The 22,734-nt window shown below is 44.0% G+C and overlaps 1 protein-coding gene across 1 annotated transcript in view; it reads right to left on the bottom strand.

Moving 5' to 3' along the window:
* Positions 1-22,734, bottom strand: part of Ak7 (adenylate kinase 7) — an 82,758-nt gene continuing 60,024 nt past the window's right edge. The window contains exons 15-18 of the mRNA XM_028882080.2: positions 21,477-21,674; positions 19,795-20,015; positions 1,355-1,513; positions 1-138 (exon numbers count right to left, since the gene is read on the bottom strand). Coding sequence (XP_028737913.1) covers positions 100-138; positions 1,355-1,513; positions 19,795-20,015; positions 21,477-21,674 — 617 coding nt within the window. The 3' untranslated portion in view covers positions 1-99. The remainder of the gene's footprint in view (positions 139-1,354; positions 1,514-19,794; positions 20,016-21,476; positions 21,675-22,734) is intronic.

Genomic DNA, 22,734 nt, shown 5'->3' with positions numbered 1-22,734 from the left:
AAAAAACCCTAGAAAAGCATTTTCAAAAGCCGTTTTTCAAATCGCAAGTTTAACTTGAGCGCTCTCTGTGAAGCTCCACGACCCACCATTGAGGAATCTTTACTGCATTTCAGGATTGTTCCTGAAGAGATACTCTGCCTACAATAGAGAGAAAACAATTGATTTTTCATGTTTGAAGTCTTGGGGGGGGGCGTGTGTGTGCACGCCAAATACGGGTGTGCGTGTAGCGATCGGAAGCCAACCTCGGGCGTCAGTTCCCACCTTCAACACCTTCGCCCCAGACGGACCCCCTGTTGTTGGCTACTGTGTGCATCGACTTATCTGGGCTGTGAGTTTCTGGGGACTCTCCTGCCCCTGCCTCCCATCTCACCATAGGAGTATTGGGATTAAAAAGACAGGCCGTAGCACCCAGCTTTGTATAGTTTCTGGGCTTTTGAACTCAAGTCCTCACACTTTGAGTAGCAAGTACTCTACCCAATAAGCCATCTCCCCAGCCAAAGGTTAGCAATTTACAAAGCATTTATTGCCATGAATTTGTGCTAGCAGTGTTTAAGAGTTTCAGAGTGCATACATTCTTTCCTTCCAAATAAACGATTAAAGAACTCCTACAACATTAGGCAAAAGAGCATGGCCAGAAGAACGGCACGTGAACGGCACGTGATCCCAATTGAAACGCTACTGACAGTTGGTCACTGCTAAAGGAGGGGAGTCAGTTTTCCTTAGGGACAGTCCGCGGTGGTTTGCCCATGTCCCTAGGGAAGCACTAACCGGACTCAGTGGGTTATCAAAAGAAACAAACAAACATGACATGGAGCTGGAAGGGAGTGTGGGAGAATGTGGGATCTGGGAAGAGCTGGAGGCTAAGAGGAGAAAGTAGGATCAGAATACATTGTACAGGTATGCAGAGTTCTCAGAGAATATATTTAAATATAGATTTTTTTTTTTTACAAAAGAATACTCGAAGGAGGAAAAAGAAGAAATCTTAACTATAATCCATGAACGCATTAGAAACTCTTTCCTAAGAAATGAGATGTGCATTTTCTCAAACTCAGCAAGTTTTCTGTTGAATTCCGCCATACTTCAATTTGATATTTTAAAAAATTAAATCTCAAGGCTCGAGAGATGTCTCAGCAGTTAAGAGCACTTGCTGCTCTTGCAGAGGACCTGGGTTTGATTCCCAGCACCCACAAAGGTGCTCATAACCCCTCCTAAAACTCCAGTTCCAGGGAGTCCAGTGCCCTCTTCTAGCCTTGGCACTGCACACATGTCATGTACACAGACACATGCAGACAAAACAACCATATGCCTAAAACAGATACAACTTTAAAAAAAAAATGCTGTAAAGAAATCTTACCAGGAAGTCCACGGGGTCTTCAGGTCTCACCTTGCAACACTCATTGAGCCCCTGCATCAGCGTGGGCATCACGTAGGTCATCAGGTAGTTTCTCAGGGGGATGGACTGAGCCTCCAGCAGCTCCCTCTCTTCTCTTTTTACTTCCTCTAGCCGTTTACTCTGGGGACATAGAGCACATGGGCACGGGGAGATGCAGAGTCCGAAAAGCAAGAGCATGAGAGCATTCGAAATAATTTATTTAATTTTTATGTGCTTTGGTGTTTTGCCTGTAAGTGTGTCTGTGTGAGGGTGTCAGATCTTGGAATTACAGACAGTTGTGAGCCACCATGTGGGTGCTGGGAATTGAACCACAGTCTTCTGTAAGAGCAGTCAGTGCTCTTAACCACTGAGCCATCTCTCCAACCCTTTATTGGGACATTTTGAAACATATTTGTTTTTGTTCATCCTCTTCTCCAACCCTTCTCCCTCATCCCCCTGCCACTCATGTGCACATGTTCGTGTGTATGTAATTGTGGGGAGGGGAGGTGGAGGGTGGATGTGTTGGTCAGAGGATAGTCTCAGATGTCATCATCAGGAATGCTGTCTACCTACTTTGAAATGGGGACAGGATCTCATTGACCTAGGGTTCATCGATTAGGATGGACTGGCTGACTACCAAGGCCCAGAGACCCTCTCGCCTCTGCCTCCCCAATGTTGGGATTACACAAACATGCCGCTGTGCCCAGTGTTTTGATACAGGGTCTGGGGTAGTAGCAGTGAGGAGACAGAGACACAGCTTTCACACTGCCATCCTCAGGAGCAGGAGGAGTTCCCTTAATAGAAGAGTTATATTTTTATTTTAGTAATGTATATGTGTATGTCTGTGTGAGTATATGCCATGTGAGTGCACATACCCAAAGAGACCAGAAGAGGGCACTGTATCTCCTGGAGCTGGAGTTATGGGTGGTTACCAGCTTCCTGTCTAGATCCTAGGACCCAAACCTGAGGTTGCTGGAAGAGCAGCAAGTAATTTTTTTTATCTTTATTTTATGTGCATTGGTGTAAAGGTGTCCAATCCCCTGGAACTGAAGTTACAGACAGTTGTGAGCTGCCATGTGGGTGCTGGGAAATGAACCCAGGGCCTCTAGAAGAACAGCCAGAGCCATCTCTCCACCCCGTATAGCAAGTGATCGTAACTGCTCAGCCACCTCTCCCGCCCCAGTCCCTAATCTTTTAGGGACCTTGAGTAAGGCCAAACCAGGAATTGTGGCTTTGACACAGAAAAGAATTTCAGGCCTAGCCAGTTGTTGGGGAGGTTTTATCAAAGATAACAAGAGAGGTCAAACAAGAGAGTTACTGAGAACCAGAGAGTTCGGAAAGAAGGGCAAGCCCAAGTGTGGGTGTGTGATTCTCAAGGGAATCTGGGGGAATAAGGCATACCCAAGTATCCTACAGGTTCCTCAAAGAGGAGTCACACACAGTGAGTCATAGTAGCAATAGCCATAGTCAACATTTCACTAGCTCTTGGGTTATATCTCAAAAGGTGGCTAAGAAACATTTTTCTGTTTCTTGTAAGTGAAGCCATGAGAATCTGTTAAGAGGGGTATCAAGGATTTATTAAGCTATAAAATGGGGAGAAAATGCACTCAAGGATACAGCACAAAGTAAACAGCCACCATGGTCCCCCATCTCTGCCTGGAGTGAATGGAACCAGCAGTTCCACCTCCAACCACCACCAGAGAGAGAGAGAGAGAGAGCACAAGCTCTCTCCTCAGTTTTAAGTAGTCACATTCCCAGAGAAACCATGCCTCTATCAAGCCAGCTACCCCAAGGCCATTGACAGAGTGAATTCCCACTCGGTGTTTGAGATCAATTTGAGCAGTATTGGAGTCTTCCTGACGAGTAGAGTAGGTTGCTGGCAAGATGGCTCTGTAGGTAAGAGTGCTTGGTGCACAAGCAAGAAGACAGTTCAAATCACCCACATTTGACATAAAAAGTCAGGCATAGGGGCTGGCTGGAGAGATGTCTCAGTGCTTAAGAGCACTAACTACTTTCCCAGAGGACCCAGACACACACACACAGTCAACACAAAACAACACACCACACACACAAAAAAAAAAAAAAAAAAAAAAAAAAAAAACTCGAACACACTGCACACGACACGCCCGACACAGAGACTGGGCTGGGGGGAGGCGTGCGCCACCACGCCCGATGATTCTTTTTTTTTAGCGGCGGGGTGGCACACACACACACATACAGATACACACACAGACACACACACATGCAGACACACAACACACACACACACACACACACACACACACTCTTGCGCTCAAAGGTTCAGTAGGCTTCAGCAGTGAATCCATGTGGTCCTGACCTCTTTCTGTGGGAGATTTTTAGTTACTGCTTCAATACCACTAGTGGTCGGATTGTTTATTTATAGCTTCTGGATTTAATTTTGGTAGGCCAATTTTGGTAAGTCATATGAGTTTAGAAATTTATCCATTTATTCTAGGGTTTCCAGATGTTCAGAATACATATTTTCAAAATAGTGCCTCACATGTGTCCAGATTGTACTGAAGTCTGTGGCTACAGCTCCTTTTTTTTTTTTTTTTATCTCTAATGTTATTAATTTGGTTCATTATCCCTTTCTCTTTGTTGAAGGGTTCGTCAATCTTGATCTTTCCAAAGGACCAGCTTTGTAGTCCCATATGTTGATGCTGTTCTTTCACTATTTCATCCATTTCGACCCCGATCTTTATTTCTTGCCATCTGCAGCCGTTGGTTTGGCTCCTTGTTTCTATAGCGCGCTGAGGTCCGTCATTAGGCTATTTACCTGTGGCCTTTGTCTGTTTGTTTATTGACATATGGTCTTACTGTGCAACCCCAGCTGTCCTGGAACTCACTGTGTAAACCAGGATGGCCTTGAATTTATAGAAATCTGCTCTTCTGAGTGCTGGGATTAAAGGTGTGTGCCATCATGCCTGGCTATACAGTGTTTTGGCATTTTGCTTGTCTGTTTGGGGGGCTTTTGTTTTTGTCTTATATGAGCACCTCTAGCTCCAGACCTTCCAGAGGGTCAAGTAGGTTGCACTTTTTCTTTAGACCCAAGGCATTTCTTAATTCCTTCCCTGATTTCCTCAATGACCTGCTGTTCATTAAGAATTGTGTTGTGCGGTCTCCACATATGTCTGTGGTTTCTGAGGTTTCTCTTCCTTATGTTTTCTAATCAGAACTCCATTGTGGTTCTGATACAAGGAATTCTTTGAACATTCTTAACAAATTTGTATTTGTTAAGGCCTGCTGTGTGGCAGGCAATTTTAGAGAAAGTTCGATGTGCTGCTGAGGACAATGTGTACTCCCTATCTGTTGGATGGAATATTATGTAAATACATGTTAAATCTGGTTGAGCGGAGATAGAGTTTAGCAGTGTTTTCTTGGTGAGTTTTTGTTTGGAAGACTTCTCTAAACATGAGACTGGGGTATTGAAGTCCCTCACTACTATTGTGTCAGGACCTGTGTGACTTTTTGGGTTGTTTTTTTTTTTGTTTTTTTTTGTTTGTGTGTGTGTGTGTTTTTTTTTTTGAGACAGCGTTTCTCTGTGTAGCTTTGCGCCTTTCCTGGAACTCACTTGGTAGCCCAGGCTGGCCTTGAACTCACAAAGATGCACCTGCCTCTGCCTCCCAGGTGCTGAGATTAAAGGGGTGCGCCACCACCGCCTGGCTCATGTTTATTTTTATAAAGATTTACGACTGTTACATCTTCTTGATGAATTGTTCCTGCTGTTATATATAGTGTTCCCTTTCATCTCCTCTGACTAGTTTTAGTCTAAAGTCTGCTTTATGAGATATAAGAGCCCGGCGGTGGTGGCGCATGCCTTTAATCCCAGCACTCGGGAGGCAGAGCCAGGCGGATCTCTGTGAGTTCGAGGCCAGCCTGGGCTACAGAGTGAGTTCCAGGAAAGGTGCAAAACTACACAGAGAAACCCTGTCTCGAAAAAAAAAAAAGAGAGAGAGAGAGAGATAAAAGAATCACTGTGTTAGCTGGGTGGTGGTGCATGCCTTTAATCCCAGCACTGGGGAGGCAGAGCCAGGCGGATCTCTGAGTTCAAGGCTAGCCTGGTCTACAGAGCTAGTTCCAGGACAGCCAAGGCTACACAGAGAAACTCTGTCTCAAAAAAAGAAAATGCTGAGAAAACAGAACAACAGCAAAACTGAATCATTGTGTCAACTTGTTGTTGTTGGCTTGCTAGAGTGATTTCCACCTTTTGACTCTGCTTTGTTTTGTTTTTAAAATCTTTTCCATTATATTAATTCATCGTGGGGGGGGGGGCATGCACACCTACATGGGGCCATGGTGCATTTGTGGAGGCCAGATGGCTACCTGTGTGAGTCACCCTCTGCTACCATGTGGGTCTCAGGATCAAGTTCCAATCACCAGGCCTGTCGGAAAGTGCCTTTGACTCACTCAGCCACTCCACCAGCCCCGCTTAGATTTGGGGTGCATTTGCTAGCTAAGTGAGTTTCTTGGAGACAGCAGATAACTGGATTTTGTTTTTTCACCCCAGCCACTTAGTTCCTGTAGTGGGTAGCTGTTCCCGCTTTGACTTGGAAGTACTGCCCCCAGCGAGGCTTCCTGTAACTGTCACGCCTACCTATGACCGGCCCCTGAGGCAGGGCAGAGACAGGAGCCCTTAAGACCTGAGATCCGGGTGTGCTGGCTCTCTTGGTTCCTGGTGTTCCTGGAGGCTGGATGGTAGACCAAGCGGAGTTCTCCAGAGAACCCAGCTGGACTGCATCTCACCTCTCCTGGATCCTGTAACCAACCCCTTTACTAGCTGTAAATTGCCCCCAAAATAAACCTCCTTTTTAACTACGTGAAGTAGCCTTAATACATCCTCCCATAAATCTGCATCGTTTTTTGGGTGAGGTGAGGCCATTTGAATTTAGGGATCTTATTGAGACAGGTTTGGTGCTTCCTTCCACCTTGTGAGTTGATTGGTTGGCGGCCACTGGTGTTCCTCTTCCTCCTCCTCCTCCTCTTCCTGCTCTGTCTGTGTGTGCTATATAAACTAATTCTTTCATCACCCACAGAAGCTCTAAGAGGTAGGCTCTGCCTCTGCCTTCATTTTACCGATAGGAAAGGTGAGAACTAAGGAACCCAAGTGGGAACACGTACCTGTAGAGAATGAAGCAGGATTTGAACTCTTAGCAGCAAAATTTGAGAGACCAATAGAAGCTATTTCCAGTTTCTGTCACACAACTTTTGTGGAAGGAAGCCTCCAAGAGCCAAGGAGAAGAAAAACAGGAAACAGCCCCGGTCTGGTCTGTGTCCTTGAGTGTGCGTGCAGCTTTATTACATCTCTGGCAACCCTAGTTCCTTCCCCTCCCATGTCCGCCCTTTTTTGTCCAGCTTCACTAAGATACTACAGCACCCAGTCAGAATGTAAATCGGCCCACGTGGGAGACAAAGAAGCCAAGAATATATAAAGGGCTCTGTTCCCATGATGCCAGTCACTTTGCCTTTGAAGGAAACCCCCCAGGGATGGTGCTAGGACACAGCACACAGTACACCGCGTCCTGTAAAAGAGCCTCAGGGTCCCATTTCTCCGCTGCAGGAAGCCTGCAATTCTCTATGAGGAGTTCTTAGAAAATACGAAAAAGGCGCAGAGAAAATGAGCAACGTGAGGAAAAGAAAATCCTTCAATTCCTAACGAGCACAGGCAGATCTGTCAGTCCCTGTCAGAGAAACGGATAAGGTCAGATTGGTCATCAGCAGGGACCCAAGTATCAAACACCCAAGAGGATGTGTGAACCAGCTTACCCTTTTCGGTGGTTTGCATGAGCTGTTCCCCATCCTCTTGGGTCTTTGCTACTTGGGTCCCAGCTGATGGTGAGGTTAGGGAGGTTTGGGAGGTAGGGCCTTATTGGAGGAAGTAAAGACTTACTTCACTTTGAGTTTGCTCTCTCAGCTTCCTGCTTGTGGTTTGGAACGTGAGCCCTCAGCTCCCAGCTTCCAGCTCCTGCTGCTAGGTCAGCCACATGATAGATAGCATGCCTTCTCCACCATTATGGACCCTAACTATGCTGGCTGATTTTATGCCATCTTGACATGAACTAAAGTCATTTTGGAACAGAGAACCTCAATTGAGAGAATGCTCCTAGCAGATTGAACTCTGGTACATTTTCTTGATTGATGATTGATGTGGGGAGGGCCCAGCACACTGTGGGTAGTTCCACCTCAGGCAGGTAGTCCTGGGTGCTATAAGAAAGCAGGCTGAGCAAGCCATAGGAGTAAGCCAGTGAGCAGTACTCCTCCATGACCTCTGCATCAGTTCCTGCCTCCAGGTGCCTGTCTTGAGTTCCTTTGATGATGGACTGTAATGTGGAACTGTAAGCCTGAAATAAACCCTTTGCTCCCAAAGTCAGGGTGTTTTATCACAGCAATAGAACCCCAACCAAGAACAGTAGCCTCTGGAACCATAAGCTTAAATAAACCTTTTCTCCTTCTTCTTTTCTTCTTCTTCTCCTTCCTCCTCTTCTTCCTTCCTCTTCTCCTTCCTCCTTCCTCCTTCCTCTTCTCTTCTTCTTCTTCGAGACAGGGTTTCTCTGTGTAGCTTTGGAGCCTGTCCTGGAACTTACTCTGTAGCTCAGGCTGGCCTTGAACTCACAGAGATTCACCTGCCTCTGCCTCCTGAGTGCTGGGATTAAAGGCGTGCACCCCACCCTCACCCCACCCCTGGCTAAACCCTTCCTTCTACAAGTTTTGGTCATGGTGTTTCATCACAGCAACAGAAAAGTAACTAATTCAGCCTTGCAAAGAGATAGTTTAAAAATAGGTATGAAAACTTCAACCCTGTCTAGTCTATAAATCTATACCTTGCCACGTGGCTGGTGGCTTACCAGAGTCTCTACATGCTGCTTGTCCAGGCGGTGGCTGCAGTCTCTCTCCTCCTTCTTCCTGTTTCCCCAATTCTCCTCTCTCTTTGTCCCGCCTATACTTCCTGCCTGGTCATTGGCCATCAGTGTTTTATTTATATAGAGTGATATCCACAGCACTTCCCCTTTCTTCTTTTTTTAAAAAGGAAGGTTTTAACTTTAAAATGTTTTACATTGGTATAAATTTTAGTTCATTGATACAAACTTGGAGTTAATTTTGTTATACTGTATATATATATATATATATATATATATATATATATATTTCTATTCTTGTTTGAGGTATTATGTTTATATAACTCATTTAAAATTGTAATGGATAATTAAAAAATAGATTAATAATTAATCATCTATGATAATCATATCTGTAGCCATGTTAGTTAAGTCTTCTAGGTATACATAGATATATTTCAGATAGATAGGTAATCTTCAAACACTTCATAGACCTGGAGAATATGGCATTTAAATAACTTAGAATTCTGTTGACGTGAGACACAATTGCTCTTGGCTGCACCAATTTGATCCCGAGAGAATGTTGGGCTTCTAAGACATTTCCATTTGGAAGTTTGTCTTTTTGGCACAAAATGGCCTACTGGGCAAAGAACTGCCCTTGCCTTGATGGCTGACAGTACAAATGCAATGCTCTCCTTTCTGGACAAGCGGGACACAAGGAAAGCGACCACTGTACTCTGCCAAGACAGGGTAAGATGGTCTTTCAGAAATCCTGCTTCTGAAAATGGTCTGTCAGATACTCTAGGCCTGTAGCCAATTTGAATGCACCAACAATGCTGAGAAGCATTAGGTGACTGTCCAGGCTGCCAGCTGTCTTGGTCTACTCTTGCAAGATTCCCGAAAGTTGCTTGCATCCATCTACCATTTCTCAGGTACCATTATGTTCCTTCTCAGGTCTTTGATGGGATTGAAGACTAGCAGTTATAGTTACAACTTGGTATATATAATATCTTAGATAGAACATATTAAGTATTAGATTCAGGTTCTTTAGGATAGGACACCTTTGAATGATCTTTATAACATGCTGTTTACCTATGCTCTATACTTCTCTGGATTTTAGTATGTGTTTCTTGCTTGATATTGTTTGCATTGGTTGTAGTTACATCTTATCTAGGTCATTATCTCTCATTATTTCTGGACAATATTTGATAACCATTCCTTTGTATATAGTCTTGTATTAGTTTAGAACCTTCTTATTTAGACAAAAAGGGGGAGATGTAGTGGGTAGCCATTCCAGCTTGGATCTGGAAGTTCCAACCCCCATTGAGACTCTGGCAACTGTCACGCCTACGAGGCGGGGCAAGGGGAGGCGCCGGGGGACCCGAGAGCTGGATGGGCCAGCGCTCGGGCTGGGCGCTCTCTCGGTGCCCGGAAGCTGACCGGTGCAGTTTGACTGTGCAGAGCTCCGGAGAACACCACTGGACTGCATTACACCTTCCCCAGACCCTGCGACCTACCCATTACTTAATTTGTGAGTTACGCCATTAAATAAATATCCTTTTAACTACGTGGAGTGGCCAAAATAATTTCTCCAATAACTTTAGGCTGTGGAGATTAATCAGTCCTTCAAAGTTTCAAAGGACAGGCAGGGTAATAAAGGAACCAGGCTACTTTCATACCCAGTGTTACAGAGACATTGCATTCTACATTGTAGGAAGGGATTTTCACATGTGTTATTAATAGCTGTTACTGTTCTATTGCTATAAAGAGACACCATGACCAAGGCAAAATTTATAAAAGAAAGCATTTAATTGAGGGTGTTATGACTAAAGAAGCTCCATTTGATGCTAGGCATCCATCTTGGTACCCATCAGCAGTTTGTTTCTGACTCCAGTCACTGGAAGATAAGTTCACCAGAACCCTGACTCAGTGCCTAGTCAAAGGTCTTTGTGTGGTTTTTCCGCTTTAAAAGTTCTTCCCCATATTTCTCCTGCATGGCAATTTCAAATTTGGTTCAAAGATTATTCATCCTGCTAGCAATCACTAAATTGATAGCAGGATGATAGCCAACCAATAAATCTTTTAGTTATATCTTTTCCCAGGGGTCACAAATTCCATAACAGGGGCTGGCTTACAGTTCCAGAGGGTTAGTCCATTATCATCATGGTGGAAAGCAGACAGGCACAGCACTGGAGCAGTAGCAGAGAGCTCTACATCCTGATCCACAGGCAGCAGGCAGAGAAAGAGAGAGAAACTAGGTCTGGCATGAGCTTCTGAAACCTCAAAGTCTACCCTCAAGGACACACCCGCTCCAACAAGGACACAACTCCTAATTCTCACCAAACAGTTCATCAGCTGGTGGCTAGGCAGGCAAATCACCACAAGAATGTACATACTATTAATAATGTGCTTGTTCTGAGTTAGCCATCTCCTGCCCCCAACCCTGATGGTTCTGTAGGTGCACAAGGTTGACATCAGCAGCCACTAACTAGACTCAGTGTTTCAAGAAGTTTGAGCCAAAACACCCATAGAATGATTGCAGAACACAAGGGGTGACCACGAGAGAGGCACAGACCCCATGAGTCTCAGGAATGTGGCTGGTCATCTAACCAGATGGGCATAATTGAGCTCTAAAGGGACAGAATACTTCTTCCCCCCAACTCTATATAATTTGCTGGCTGGTAATGACATGTAAGGCAGTTCCATCCCCACCCCTCTCATCCTGTCTCTCTCTTTACCCTAGGAGCTATTTCTCATGGATTCTCTGCTGGTAGCCATGTAACAGGAAGAACAGGTCGCAATTGAAGTTCTAGATGTCAGCCTGTGGTGATATTTATTCGCTTTAACAAATAAATCTGCCGGAAGATTAGAGTGCAGAGCTAGCCACTAGAGGCTAGGCAGTGGTGGCATGCACCTTTAATCCCAGCACTTGGGAGGAGGAGGAAACAGGAAGTGATATGGCTGGGCAGAGAGAGGAAGTGATAAGGCAGGGTGGAGACAAGAACTTAGTCCTTTCAGTCTAAGGATTCCTAGAGGTAAAAAGTCTTTCTAGTGGCTGGCTGCTCTGCTTCTCTGATCTTTCAGCTTTCACCCTGATATCTGACTCTGAGTTTTTATTATTAAGACCAATTAGGATTTGTGCTATATCAGCCCACCAGAAGAACTCTCTGATGGGTAAAACCTCTTTAAGCAAGGCCATGAGGCTACAAACTCCAGAGTGTCTTCTGCTTCTGTTGTGCTTTTACATGTTTACTGCTATAATCATTCCCTCGTATCTGGCATGGCTATGGAGAGACCCCACTGCCTGTATTGTAGTGTGTTTACCTCATGAATACATCCCAATCTACTGGGCATTTATATCTGTGGACTGTCAGGAAGATGATTCCCCCTTAAGCTATATTGTCTAATTGATACAGAGTTTTTGATGAATAAAAATTAAATACAAGGATATGTTTCATAGTTAAGGCCTATGAGTAGGAGCTGCTTTAGATCACAACTCAGATTTATGATTTAGGAAAACATTTGAGTTCAGGAGCCAGGCTGGCTCAAAGTCCTTTAATTTTATTGCTGAGAAATGCAGTCAAAGGTCTCAACTTCAGGTTAGACCATATAGATGCTTTGCTAATGTTTTTTAAGATAAACAATTCCAAAAAGCAATCTATAGTTCACAAGAACATAGCTGAGCTGTCTGGCTAGGTCATAAATACAAAACATCCCAATTATTACTAGCTGGCAAATGATTAATTCCTTGTACCCATTCCTGACCTCAATTTGTGAAAATAAATTCTGACTAGTCAGGGCTCCAGAAAATAATTTGACTCTGCAGCCCCAAATTAAGGGCTACAGGTTTCTTTTTGATAGTCAGGAGTTATACACAGAGCTGAAAGTACATTTTAAGATTTGGAACATCATGGTATCATGGTATATTGGAAAGTGCCAGCTGAGCTGATGCTAAAAGATTTACAGTAACTCAGGAATGCTGACCCAAGCCTGAACTAGAGAATCTGCAACATTCCTAGTGTCTCCATATCCTGAGACTTGAGCTAGCACTCTTCTAGCCTCTGAGATAGGAGGGGGCACCCGGATTTATGACTCCTGACTACAGGGTGTTAGTTCAAAAATGTTGACATAGTGGTGATTCAGTTTAAATTGCCTTGCTCCTGCCTGGGAGATTGCAGGTCAAAAGGTTGAAGCAACTAATACACACAGATAGGTTGCAAGTATGCAATTTTCTCATTCTCTGGGGCTCGTCGTCAGTTTAGGTTTGTGATTCTCTTAAAAATTCCCTATAAGATTGCCTCTCAAGGTAGATAATCATGCAAATAATTCTTTCTTTATAACCACAATTTGCAGCCTCCCAACAAAAGTTTGCTGAGAAAATATGCTCCTTGCTTGCTCACGACCAGTTACTTAGATATATGGCATGTATGTTGTTGGGATGACTCTGTTTCTAATCATGTCTTTACCTATAATCACTCACTTAAGAAATGAAATGTAGGGCTGGAGAGATGGCTCAGAGGTTAAGAGCACCGATTGCTCTTCCAGAGGTCCTGAGTTCAATTCCCAGCACCCACATGGTGGCTCACAACCATCTGAAATGAGATCTGGCGCCCTCTTCTGTGTTCATAATAAATAAATAAATAAATAAATAAATAAATAAATAAATAAATAAATAGATCTTTAAAAAAAAAGAAAGAAAGAAAGAAAAAGAAATGAAATGTAACCTCTTTATGACTCTTGTATTGCCTGAAAGATTTTGTTGGGGTATATAAGCGGTGGGGAAGAGAGAATAAAGAAAGAAACCATCAAGAGAGTGCGTGAGGGTCTCATTCCCTAACCCCCCAGATAGAAAAGTCTCAGTCATGCTGAGGCTGTAGATTTCCCTTCGAGCCCTGTGCTGCCTCGGAGGCCTCCCCAACCCCCACCTCCAAAGCAACGATAGTTCTCAGATTGAACCCAGGTCCCAGGGCACCAGGTTTATGCAGTACATATTTCCCCCTTTAAAAATGTTAGCTTGATGGCTCACAGCTGTCATTACCTCTAGTTCCAGGGGACTCAACATCCTCTTCTGGCTTCTGCAGGCACTGCATGATGTGGTGCACAGACACACTGGCAGGCAAAACCCCCATACCCATAAAAACACAATAAGCAGATTAAATTCCTCTCTGTGTCACTGCCTCCGTGGTGACACACAGGTGTCCCGGTCACCAAAGGTGTATTCTGCCTTTGGTGAACAAAGAGCTTGCCTTCCTTCCTACTTCCTTCTTCAGTATTCATTGAGTGTCTGACACATGTCAGACTCTGTGCAAAACAGTACGAGTACAGCAGAGTCCCACAAAGACATGCCCCTGCTCACGCAGCTCAAGTTTTCTGTGCCAGGAAAAAGCAAGGAGAGATAAGTCCGTAAAATCTACAGTGCATCAGTCATAATAAATGTAAAGATGAAAGAAGTATAAAGTATGGGGTTATAATGTGCTAGGGAAAGAAGCCAGGGTTGGTATTTCACATGTGGTGGCAAGGGAGTGTCTCGTTAGCAAAGACTTTAGGCAAATAAGGAAGGTGTAGGAAGACTACATTATTTGAAATGGGAATATTAGAAGCAGCCAGGTCATATTGGACCTTGTGGGTCACAGTGACTAGTGCTGATTTTTTTTATCCAATGATGTTGGGCAGCCCATAAGGAGTATCAACAGAGACTGCTTATGCTGGCAGTGCATTTTGGAAGCATCCTCTGGATGAAGTGTGTGTTGCAGAATATTCATTTGCACTGTGTGAAAATGTGCCACTGTGATTGGTTTAATAAAGAGCTGAATGGCTAATACCTAGGTAGGAAGAGGTTATATGGGACTTCTGGGGACAGAGAGGTCTTGGGGAAGAAGAAAGGCAGAGTTCCCAGCCAGATGCAGAAAAAGCAGGACATGCAGGAGGAGATGTAAAAACCATGAGTTATGTGACAGCACATAGACTAATAGAAATGGATTGATTTCAGTTATAAGAGCTACTTAGAAACAAGCCTAAGCTAAGGCCGAGCTTTCATAATTAATAAAAAACCTCTGTGTCATTATTTGGGAACTGGGTGTATAGAGAAAGCCTACTACATATGGCATTCAATGTAGGGGCTCAAATATCCAAACATAGGGCTGGAGAAAGCTAAGAAAAGTTCTTAAGAAGGAGCCAGATGTGGCTTTCTAGTCCTGCAGTCTCTGAGGCAGGTTGGTGCTCAGCTATAGAGGCACTGCTACCCGCCACTGCCTCTGGGCTGGAGCCAGCCACCAACACCATGCACCAGTGCCATGCGTTAAGCTGAGCCACATGGCAGCTGACATTGTTTAAGATTTGTCTCAATGGTCAGAAAATGCTGCAGGTGCTCAGTAAACACAGACCCAGATAGGAAAAAACAGGTTACAGTGTGTTTTAAAAATGTGTGTAGGCTTAAAAATGTAAAGAAAATGGATATAGACAGTCATAGAAAAAATAGTTTACAAATAATAAGATAAAGTCTTTAAAGAGAGAATAAAATAATATAAAAAGGATAAGCCACACAAAAATGGAAAATACACAGAGAGTCTGGATCCTATATGGGTGTCTTGACTTTGAATTTTTGGATTGCTGATGAGTGAATGACAGCTGCTGAGAGACATGGGATTATAAGAGGGACTGCTGAATTAAAGCAGCCTATATACTTTAGGAATGTCTTAACTTTAAAATGGAATTCCAAAAATGTATTGCATTGGAGAAGAGGTTATGCTTTTGATTCCACAGGAAATGAAAGGCTGTGGATTTGTTCAAGGTTAAAGAGACTCAGGTTTTATTGGGGGAGACCTCATGAAAATCTTGACTACAGATATAAAAAAAATAAATCTAGGAAAACTACAAGATAGGCAATGAATATTTTACCTGCTCAAACATAAAACAAAAAAATGTCATTTTTGGCTGGCTTGTGTATAATAGACAGATCACACTTTTATTAATGCAGATATGTATGTTACTTTTGAAAGTTTGTGTGTTTTCAGAGCAAGAGGACCAGATGTTGTGGAATATTAGTTAAAGATGTGCTACATTCTTTTATCCTGTGGAATATTTGTTTAATGATGCAAAGATGTGTTGCATTCTTTTATGTTGCATTTGTTTAACTCTGTAAAGCTGTGTCACTTTGCCTGTCTAGCCTGATTGTTCTAATAAAGGACTCAATGGCCAATAGCTAGGCAGGAAAGAAAATAAGTGGGCCTGGTAGACAGAGAGAATAAATAAGAGAAGAGAGAAGAGGGGCAGCAAGAAAAGGAGAAGGAGAGAAGAATGCTAGGGGCCAGCCACCCAGACACAGAGTAAGAAGGAAAGAAAGGTATATAGAACAGAGAAAGGTAAAAGCCCAGAGGCAAAAGGTAGATGGGATAATTTAAGAAAAGCTGGCTAGAAACAAGCAAAGCTAAGGCAAGGCATTCATAAGTAAGGGTAAATCTCTGTGTATTCATTTGGGAGCTGGGTGGTGGGCCTCTCAAAGAGCAAAGAGTAAAAAACAACAACAAAAAAACTACAACCAGACACGAATGAAAACATGTGGCCCAGGTGACCCAGCCTCTCAGAGTGCCTCTGTTGCAGTTTCCTCAGAGCTCTGCATGCAGAGCAGCTTCAGTGCTGCTGGCTGAGATGGTCCAGCCTCACAGACTATTCTAGCCAGGACAGCAGATAAGCCTTACACTTTCCCATTACACAGAGACTGGATAACAAATGTCCCAGCTAGCTCTCCCAGGACTTGACCATTATCCTAATTTTCTCAGGGCCCCCCAAAGATGCCATCACCCCAAGACAACAAGAAGCAGTCTAGAGAACATGATGCCCACATTCCCAAGAGGTGGGCTGGGTGGTTTTTGGTCATTTGGTGGGTTTTAGATGTTTGTCATTGTTTTGAGAGGTTGGTTACAATTTGTTATTGGTAATGTCAGAAAAAAAAAAAAACTAAACAAAGGAGATTAGATTCAAGGATCTCTTTCTGAAGGGAAAATGGGGGATGTAGTATAGAAATGATGGGATAAAAGGGTGGATTGTTGAGTCTACTTTTGAACAACCATTAGTCTCAAATATTTTACATTGGTATGTGTTTTTGTATATTGATACAAATTTAAGATCATTTTTGTTAGACTGTGTATATGTTCCCATTCTTGCTTAAGGTATTATACCTATACAGCTCATTTGAAAATGTAATATAAAGTTTTAGTCCTTGGAAGCTATTTAGGATAATAATGTAGTACAGGTTAATAGGTAGTCATATATAACAATGAAACTTTATAGTCATGTTAGGTATGTTTTGAAGGCCATACAGAGATGTATTTTAGATAGATAGGTGATCTTCAAACACTTCAAAGACCTACAGAATACAGCATTTAAAATGTTATAATAGGGAGGAGGAGAGATGGGTCAGTGGTAAGAGCACTGGCAGTTCTTCTAGAGGACCCAGATTCAATTCCCACCACCCACATGGCACTCACAACTAACTGTCTCTTAACTCTAGTTCCAGGGGATCCAGACATACATGCAGGCAAAATACTCATACATATAAAATAATAAAAGAAAAAATGTTATAATAACATAAGGCTTTTTCATGACAGTGAGACATGTCTGCTCTTGACAGCACCAATCTACTTCAAAAAAAGGGTGATAGGCATTGAAGAGCCTCCATATAGTTTGCTTTCTTTGTGGAAAAAGCTAGTCTTTTGGGCAAGAAACTGCCCTTGCCTCAACTGCTGACAATATGCTGTCTAAACTGGACAACAGGACACGAAAGAAAGTGACTGCCGAACTTTGTCAAGAGACAAGGTAGGAACCTAAGACAGAGCACCTGTGTGGCCTGGGCAGGTGTCTCCATGATGGGTAAGGTGACCTGCTGATGTCCCACGCAACCCAAGTCAGAAGTTCATCTTTTAGTAAAAGGGGGACCTGTAGGGCCCTGGACCCTGTTTTGGGTAACTGTTGCCTTGCTTGCTGACCTTGACCTTGATATCCTCCCTATGCTAATTCCCTGCCAGGTTCCACCCTCCTGAATACTGAAGGGAAGTTCCTTGTCTGTGTATCCTGCATAATGGGCATTAACAGCTTAGATGCAAGATTGTAAAACATGGTAGTGAACTTCTGCCCTCCAGGGTTCTCCCATTGTGCTGTAAGCCTGTATTTAAGACCTCTTCTCTCCTTCAATAAACAGCATTTGGCATTAAAAACAAAACAAAACAAAACAAAAAAAAACCACCAAGAGACAAGGTAGGACAGTCCTTCAAAATTCCTGCTTCACAGAAAAGTCTGTTGCTGTGGGATGTCCAGTATATTGTGAATAAATAAAACGCTGATTGGCCAGCAGCAGGAAGTATAGGATAGGCTGGACCAACAGAGAGGAGAGGCTGGGAGATGGAAGTCTGGAGGAGACGCCAGACTGTCGTCCAGGGAGCAGCATGTAAAGGCAGCACGTAAAGCCATGGAACATGTGGCAACATATAGATTAACAAAAATGGGCTGAGTATAAGAGTAAGAGCTAGCCGGGCGGTGGTAGCGCACGCCTTTAATCCCAGCACTCGGGAGGTAGAGGCAGGAGGATCTCTGTGAGTCCGAGGCCAGTCTGGTCTCCAAAGCGAGTTCCAGAAAAGGCGCAAAGCTACACAGAGAAACCCTGTCTCGAAAAACCAAAAAAAAAAAAAAGAGTAAGAGCTAGACAATGGTAGGCCTGAGCTAATGGCCGAACAGTTTAAATAATATAAGCGTCTGTATGTTTATTTTATAAGTGGGCTACGGGACTGCCAGGGCTTGGTGGGACCCGGAGAAAAAAACTGTAGCTACAGTCTGTCAGACGTTCTAGGTTTGTAGGTTGAGGATGGATGCCCAAACATTACAAAGAAACCTGGGGTGACTATCCAGGCAGCCAGATGTCCCTGTCATTTCTCATAGTTTTAGAAGTTGTTTGCTCTGCACTTTCTGTTTACTCAGGCAATATTTATCCTTCTCAGGTCTTTGATGGGGTGGAAGACTAGATAGCTATGGTTACAGTTTCCTTTAGTCATGATAGAAAGTAAGTTAGCTGGGTGGTGGTGGTGGTGGTTGTGGTGGTGGTGGCGGCGGTGGCGGTGGCGTGGGCGTGCGCCTTTAATCCCAGCACTCGGGAGGCAGAGGAAGGCGGATCTCTGTGAGTTTGAGGCCAGCCTGGATTACAGAGTGAGTTCCAGGAAAGGCACAAAGCTACACAGAGAAACCCTGTCTCGAAAAAAAAAAAAAAAAAAAAAAAGAAAGTAAGTTAGGTACAAAATTTTGGACTCATCAAGAGAGGATAGATAATGGAGTATTTTCTCTGAATTCACCAAATACAAATGGACTGGACATTGTAAATGTAATTCTTATCTGATAATTGTTCCTATTGTTTATAGTTTATTATGTTAGAATGAAAACCTTTCCTTTTTATTTAGATAAAAAGCGGGAAATGTTGCAAACCATTCCTTTACACTGTGTGAAAATGTGTCACTGTGATTGGTTTAATAAAGAGCTAAATGACCAATAGTTAGGCAGGAAGAGATTAGGTGGGACTTCTGGGGACAGAGAAGTCTTGGGGAAGAAGAATGTGGAGTTGACAGCCAGACACTTAAGAAGCATGACATGCAGGAAGAGAGGTAAAAACTATAAGCCATGTTACAGCACGTAGATTAATAGAAATAGGTTAATTTAAGTTATAAGAGCTAGTTAGAAACAAGCCTAAGCTAAGGCCGAGTTTTTATAATTAATAAGAAGCCTCTGTGTCCTTATTTGGGGGCTGGTGGTACAGAGAAAGCATGCTACATGTGTGGAAATAGACTGGAGACAACTAGGGTTGACCTTGGAAATCTAGCAAGAAGCACTGACTCAAGCCAGACATGATGGCTCACAACTGTAATGCCAAGCAATTGGAAGGGTGAGGCAGGAGGATTGCCATGAATTTGAGGCCAGCCTGGACCACAGAGTGAGATGCATCCAAACAAATAGAAACTGATCCTGACCAGAAGTGGAGAGACAGATTTGAGTGCTAAGTTCGGAAACAGAATCATTCAACTTAGTGTTTTGAGGAATGAGTAGAGTGAGGCTGCCTGCCTAGGCTAGACCAATAGATAGCTAATGGAAAGCCAGTCACAAGGTTGCTAACAACACAATGTTATGCATTCATATGTAGTAATACATATAATGCTTGTAATCATTTTATTTATAATTTTGTGCGTATGAGTGTTTGCCTGCATGTATGTGCACTACATGCATGCAGTACCCACAGAGGCCAGAAGAGAGCATCAGATCCCCTGGGACTGGATTACAGACAGTTATGAGCTGATATGTGGGTGCTGGAACTCAAACCTGGATGCTCTGGAAGAGCAGCGGATGCTCTTACCCACTGAGTCATTTGCAGCCCTTATTATGATTTCGAATGGCAATGGCTCCTTATTGGTACCATGTAAAACACCGTGGATACCTTCTTTAAATAGCACACATGACAAAAAATAAAGCCATCTAGAGCCTCTGCTGCCTAAGCGTCTTTGTCTCCCCAGCCCCACTCTCCCATATGCTCACACTCACCCACTCCTCCCAGCGGGCTATCCTCTCTGCCATCTCTACGGCTTCTTTGTGTTCACGCTCTGCTGTCTCAGCAGCCTCCTTGGCCAGGCGTTCCTCCGCAGCCTTCTTCTCTACTTCCGCCTTTTCTTCATCTGTTAGGCCATAATTCCGAGGCTCCCCAATCTCTTTGATCAGCTGTTTGATAGCAAGTCTGTTCTGGGCATCTTCGAGTTTTCCTACATCTTTAAATGCCAGAAGAGGGGAAATCTACACATAGAGTCCAGATATGTCTGTCGTCATTAGAAAAGACAGTCTACATGTGTGTATGAGAAATCATCACATCAAAGCCTCATTTTCCAGTTGGCAGTGAGGTTCAGAGTTTCATTTCTCAGGGGCAATTACAATGGAGTCTCAGAGTCAGGGGTGGGAGGATTTGGCCTTGGCTCTTACAGTTCTTTTTCAATTTGCAACAAGGTCTCACTAACGGCCTTAAATAAACTGGAATTCACTATGTAGATGGTTACCGGGCCTCTGCCCTGCATGCTGGAATTACAAGCAAATGACACTTATGCCCTTTCTAAGTTCTAGAAGTTGTCATCGATCTGAGCAGATGGATGAGGGAATGGACTATACTATAGCCTGAATTTGTTTTCATTTTTGTCTGTGTACATGGTATGTGTATATGTATGCATGGTATGTGTGTATGTGTGCATGGTATGTGTGTATGTGTGTATGTTCCATGTGTGGCAGAACCCATATGTTGTAGGTGCACAGATACATGTGTGCACATGCAGGTGGATGCCTGAGGTTGACCTCAGGAGTCTTCCTTAATTGCTCTCCACCTTACTGATCAAGGCGTGGTCTCTTGATTTCACCCGTAGCCCACTGATAAGGTCTAGTTTAGCTAGCCTTCTTGCTTAGGTAACCTCCCTTCCACAGCTGGAATTACAGGTGGCTCACCTAACTTAGCACGAATGTCCACATGTGGAGGTAACAAGTCCTTAGCTTTCACATGTGAAATGTGCCTGATGTGCAAAGAGACATGTAAATGGAGGCAAACCCCAATCACTACCCAGAGTGGAAAACAGGAAGACGGGATGGGTAGGCTGTCTCCTCAAACCGTGAGGCAAAACAAACCCTTCCTTTCTCACTCCTCAACCCCAGGAGACATGTCAAGATCCAGAAAGCCAGGGGGGAACTCAGGGGTTCACAAGGTCAAGGGGCACCAGACTGCCATGAACTCTAGGATCTGGAGCGACACATGAGGAAGAAGGGGAGGCTAAAGCGTGTTGCTTCCTATGTGCTGCCTGGGTGCTAAGTTCTGAGGGGTAGTTCTGGGGTGAGCTGACCAAACTTTAAGGCCAGGAGAAGTCTATGTTGAGCACCAGTGCTCAGCAATGAAACAGGGCCAGAACCCTGCCCAAGGAACCCGTGGGAATGCTCAAATCAGCCAGAAGTGAATGAATGCACACTTCTTTGTAGAAATAGACCAGTTTGATATTCAATCCTGTAACCGACTCATCTATTTCTGTATAATATTAACATCCCAACACCCTACCCCCAGGTAAAATGGCTGTCCTGGAGGAATCCTGTGGCTTCCTGAGCTGTCAGTCACATTTTATACCCGGGGGTCCTCCCTCAGCGCTACAGTCCCAGGCCCTTGGGCATCAGGGTTTGCTGGGATCTTGGAGGTCACTTCATACCAATGTGTATTGGGTGGATTTCAATTTCATCAAAGTAGTTGAAGACCGTCTCATCATCGGTGTTGATGTCCCGGTAGTTGCTCAGAGACCGGAGGAATCGGTCCTGGCTGTAGTGCGTTCCTGCCACGACACTCTCTGGGAGGTTCATGACCCGCTCCTTCAGAAAGTCGTCAGAGGCATCCAGACCACACACAAACTCTGGGGAGAGGGAGAAGGTCTGGGATCAGCAAGGCACAGTAGGGGTGGATGGCCACAGCTAACCAACATGTCTGGTCGGCTTTCTTTTCTGGAGGAAAAATGCACACAGACCTCCCAATTCCAGAGACTAGAAACCCAGTTGGGAGTTTGCAGCATCTACCTTCTTTTCTCCCCCTCCCTCCTTTCCTCTAGCCTCTCTTCCTATAAAAGCAGCAGATACTGTTAAGTAGAAAATCTCTACTAACCCAGTGACAGTCACATCTCTAGGCCCCTGGATCTGGCATGTTGTGGTAATGACTTCCCCACAGGATACAGGAGGTGCAGTAGGGCTTTGTTGTTGTTGTTCTAGACTTTTGTTTTTCTTTGTTGTTGTTTTCAAGATTTATTTTTGATTTTTAGTTGTGTGTGTACGAGTGTATATGTATGCCATGTGTGTGTGTGGTAATCAGAGACCAGATCACTGGATCCGTTACAGCCAGAGTGAGCAACCCGAAGTGGGTGCTAGGAACCAAACTAGGGTCCTCTGAAAGAGCAGCAAGAGTTCTGCCACTGTGATGTACACCGTGGCCGAGGCAACTTCCAGAAGGAAGGGTTTATTTGGGCTTGTGGTTCCAGAGGGGTAAGAGTCCATCACTACCACAGGGAAGTGGTGAGCATGGCCACTAAAGCAGCCAGCTGAGAGCTCCCATCCTGAACTGCAAGCAGGAAGCAGAGAGAGAACAAACTGGGAAGACAAGAGTCTTTAAAAAATCTTTATTATTATTATTATTATTATTATTATTATTATTATTATTATTTTAATGCCGAATGCCATTTATTGAAGGAGGGAGGAGGTCTTAAATTACAGCACAATGGGAGAACCCCGGAAAATGGGCCTTGGCAGTTCGTGTTCCTGGAGTTGTATCCATGCCAGTGGATGCCCACACGCTCCAGAAGAGAATTTGACATTGCTGCTGCCGCTGTTGCTGTTATAGCAGAGGCGGCCACCGCTGCTACTGTTTCTGGGATTACCATTTCATAATTGCTTACTACAGCTAGCACAGCGGAGACCCTGGCAGCA

Source organism: Peromyscus leucopus, chromosome 14 (genome assembly GCF_004664715.2).
Source record: "Peromyscus leucopus breed LL Stock chromosome 14, UCI_PerLeu_2.1, whole genome shotgun sequence".
In the NCBI taxonomy this organism is placed as follows: Eukaryota; Metazoa; Chordata; class Mammalia; order Rodentia; family Cricetidae; genus Peromyscus; species Peromyscus leucopus.
This window is presented reverse-complemented; position numbering and strand designations above follow the sequence as displayed.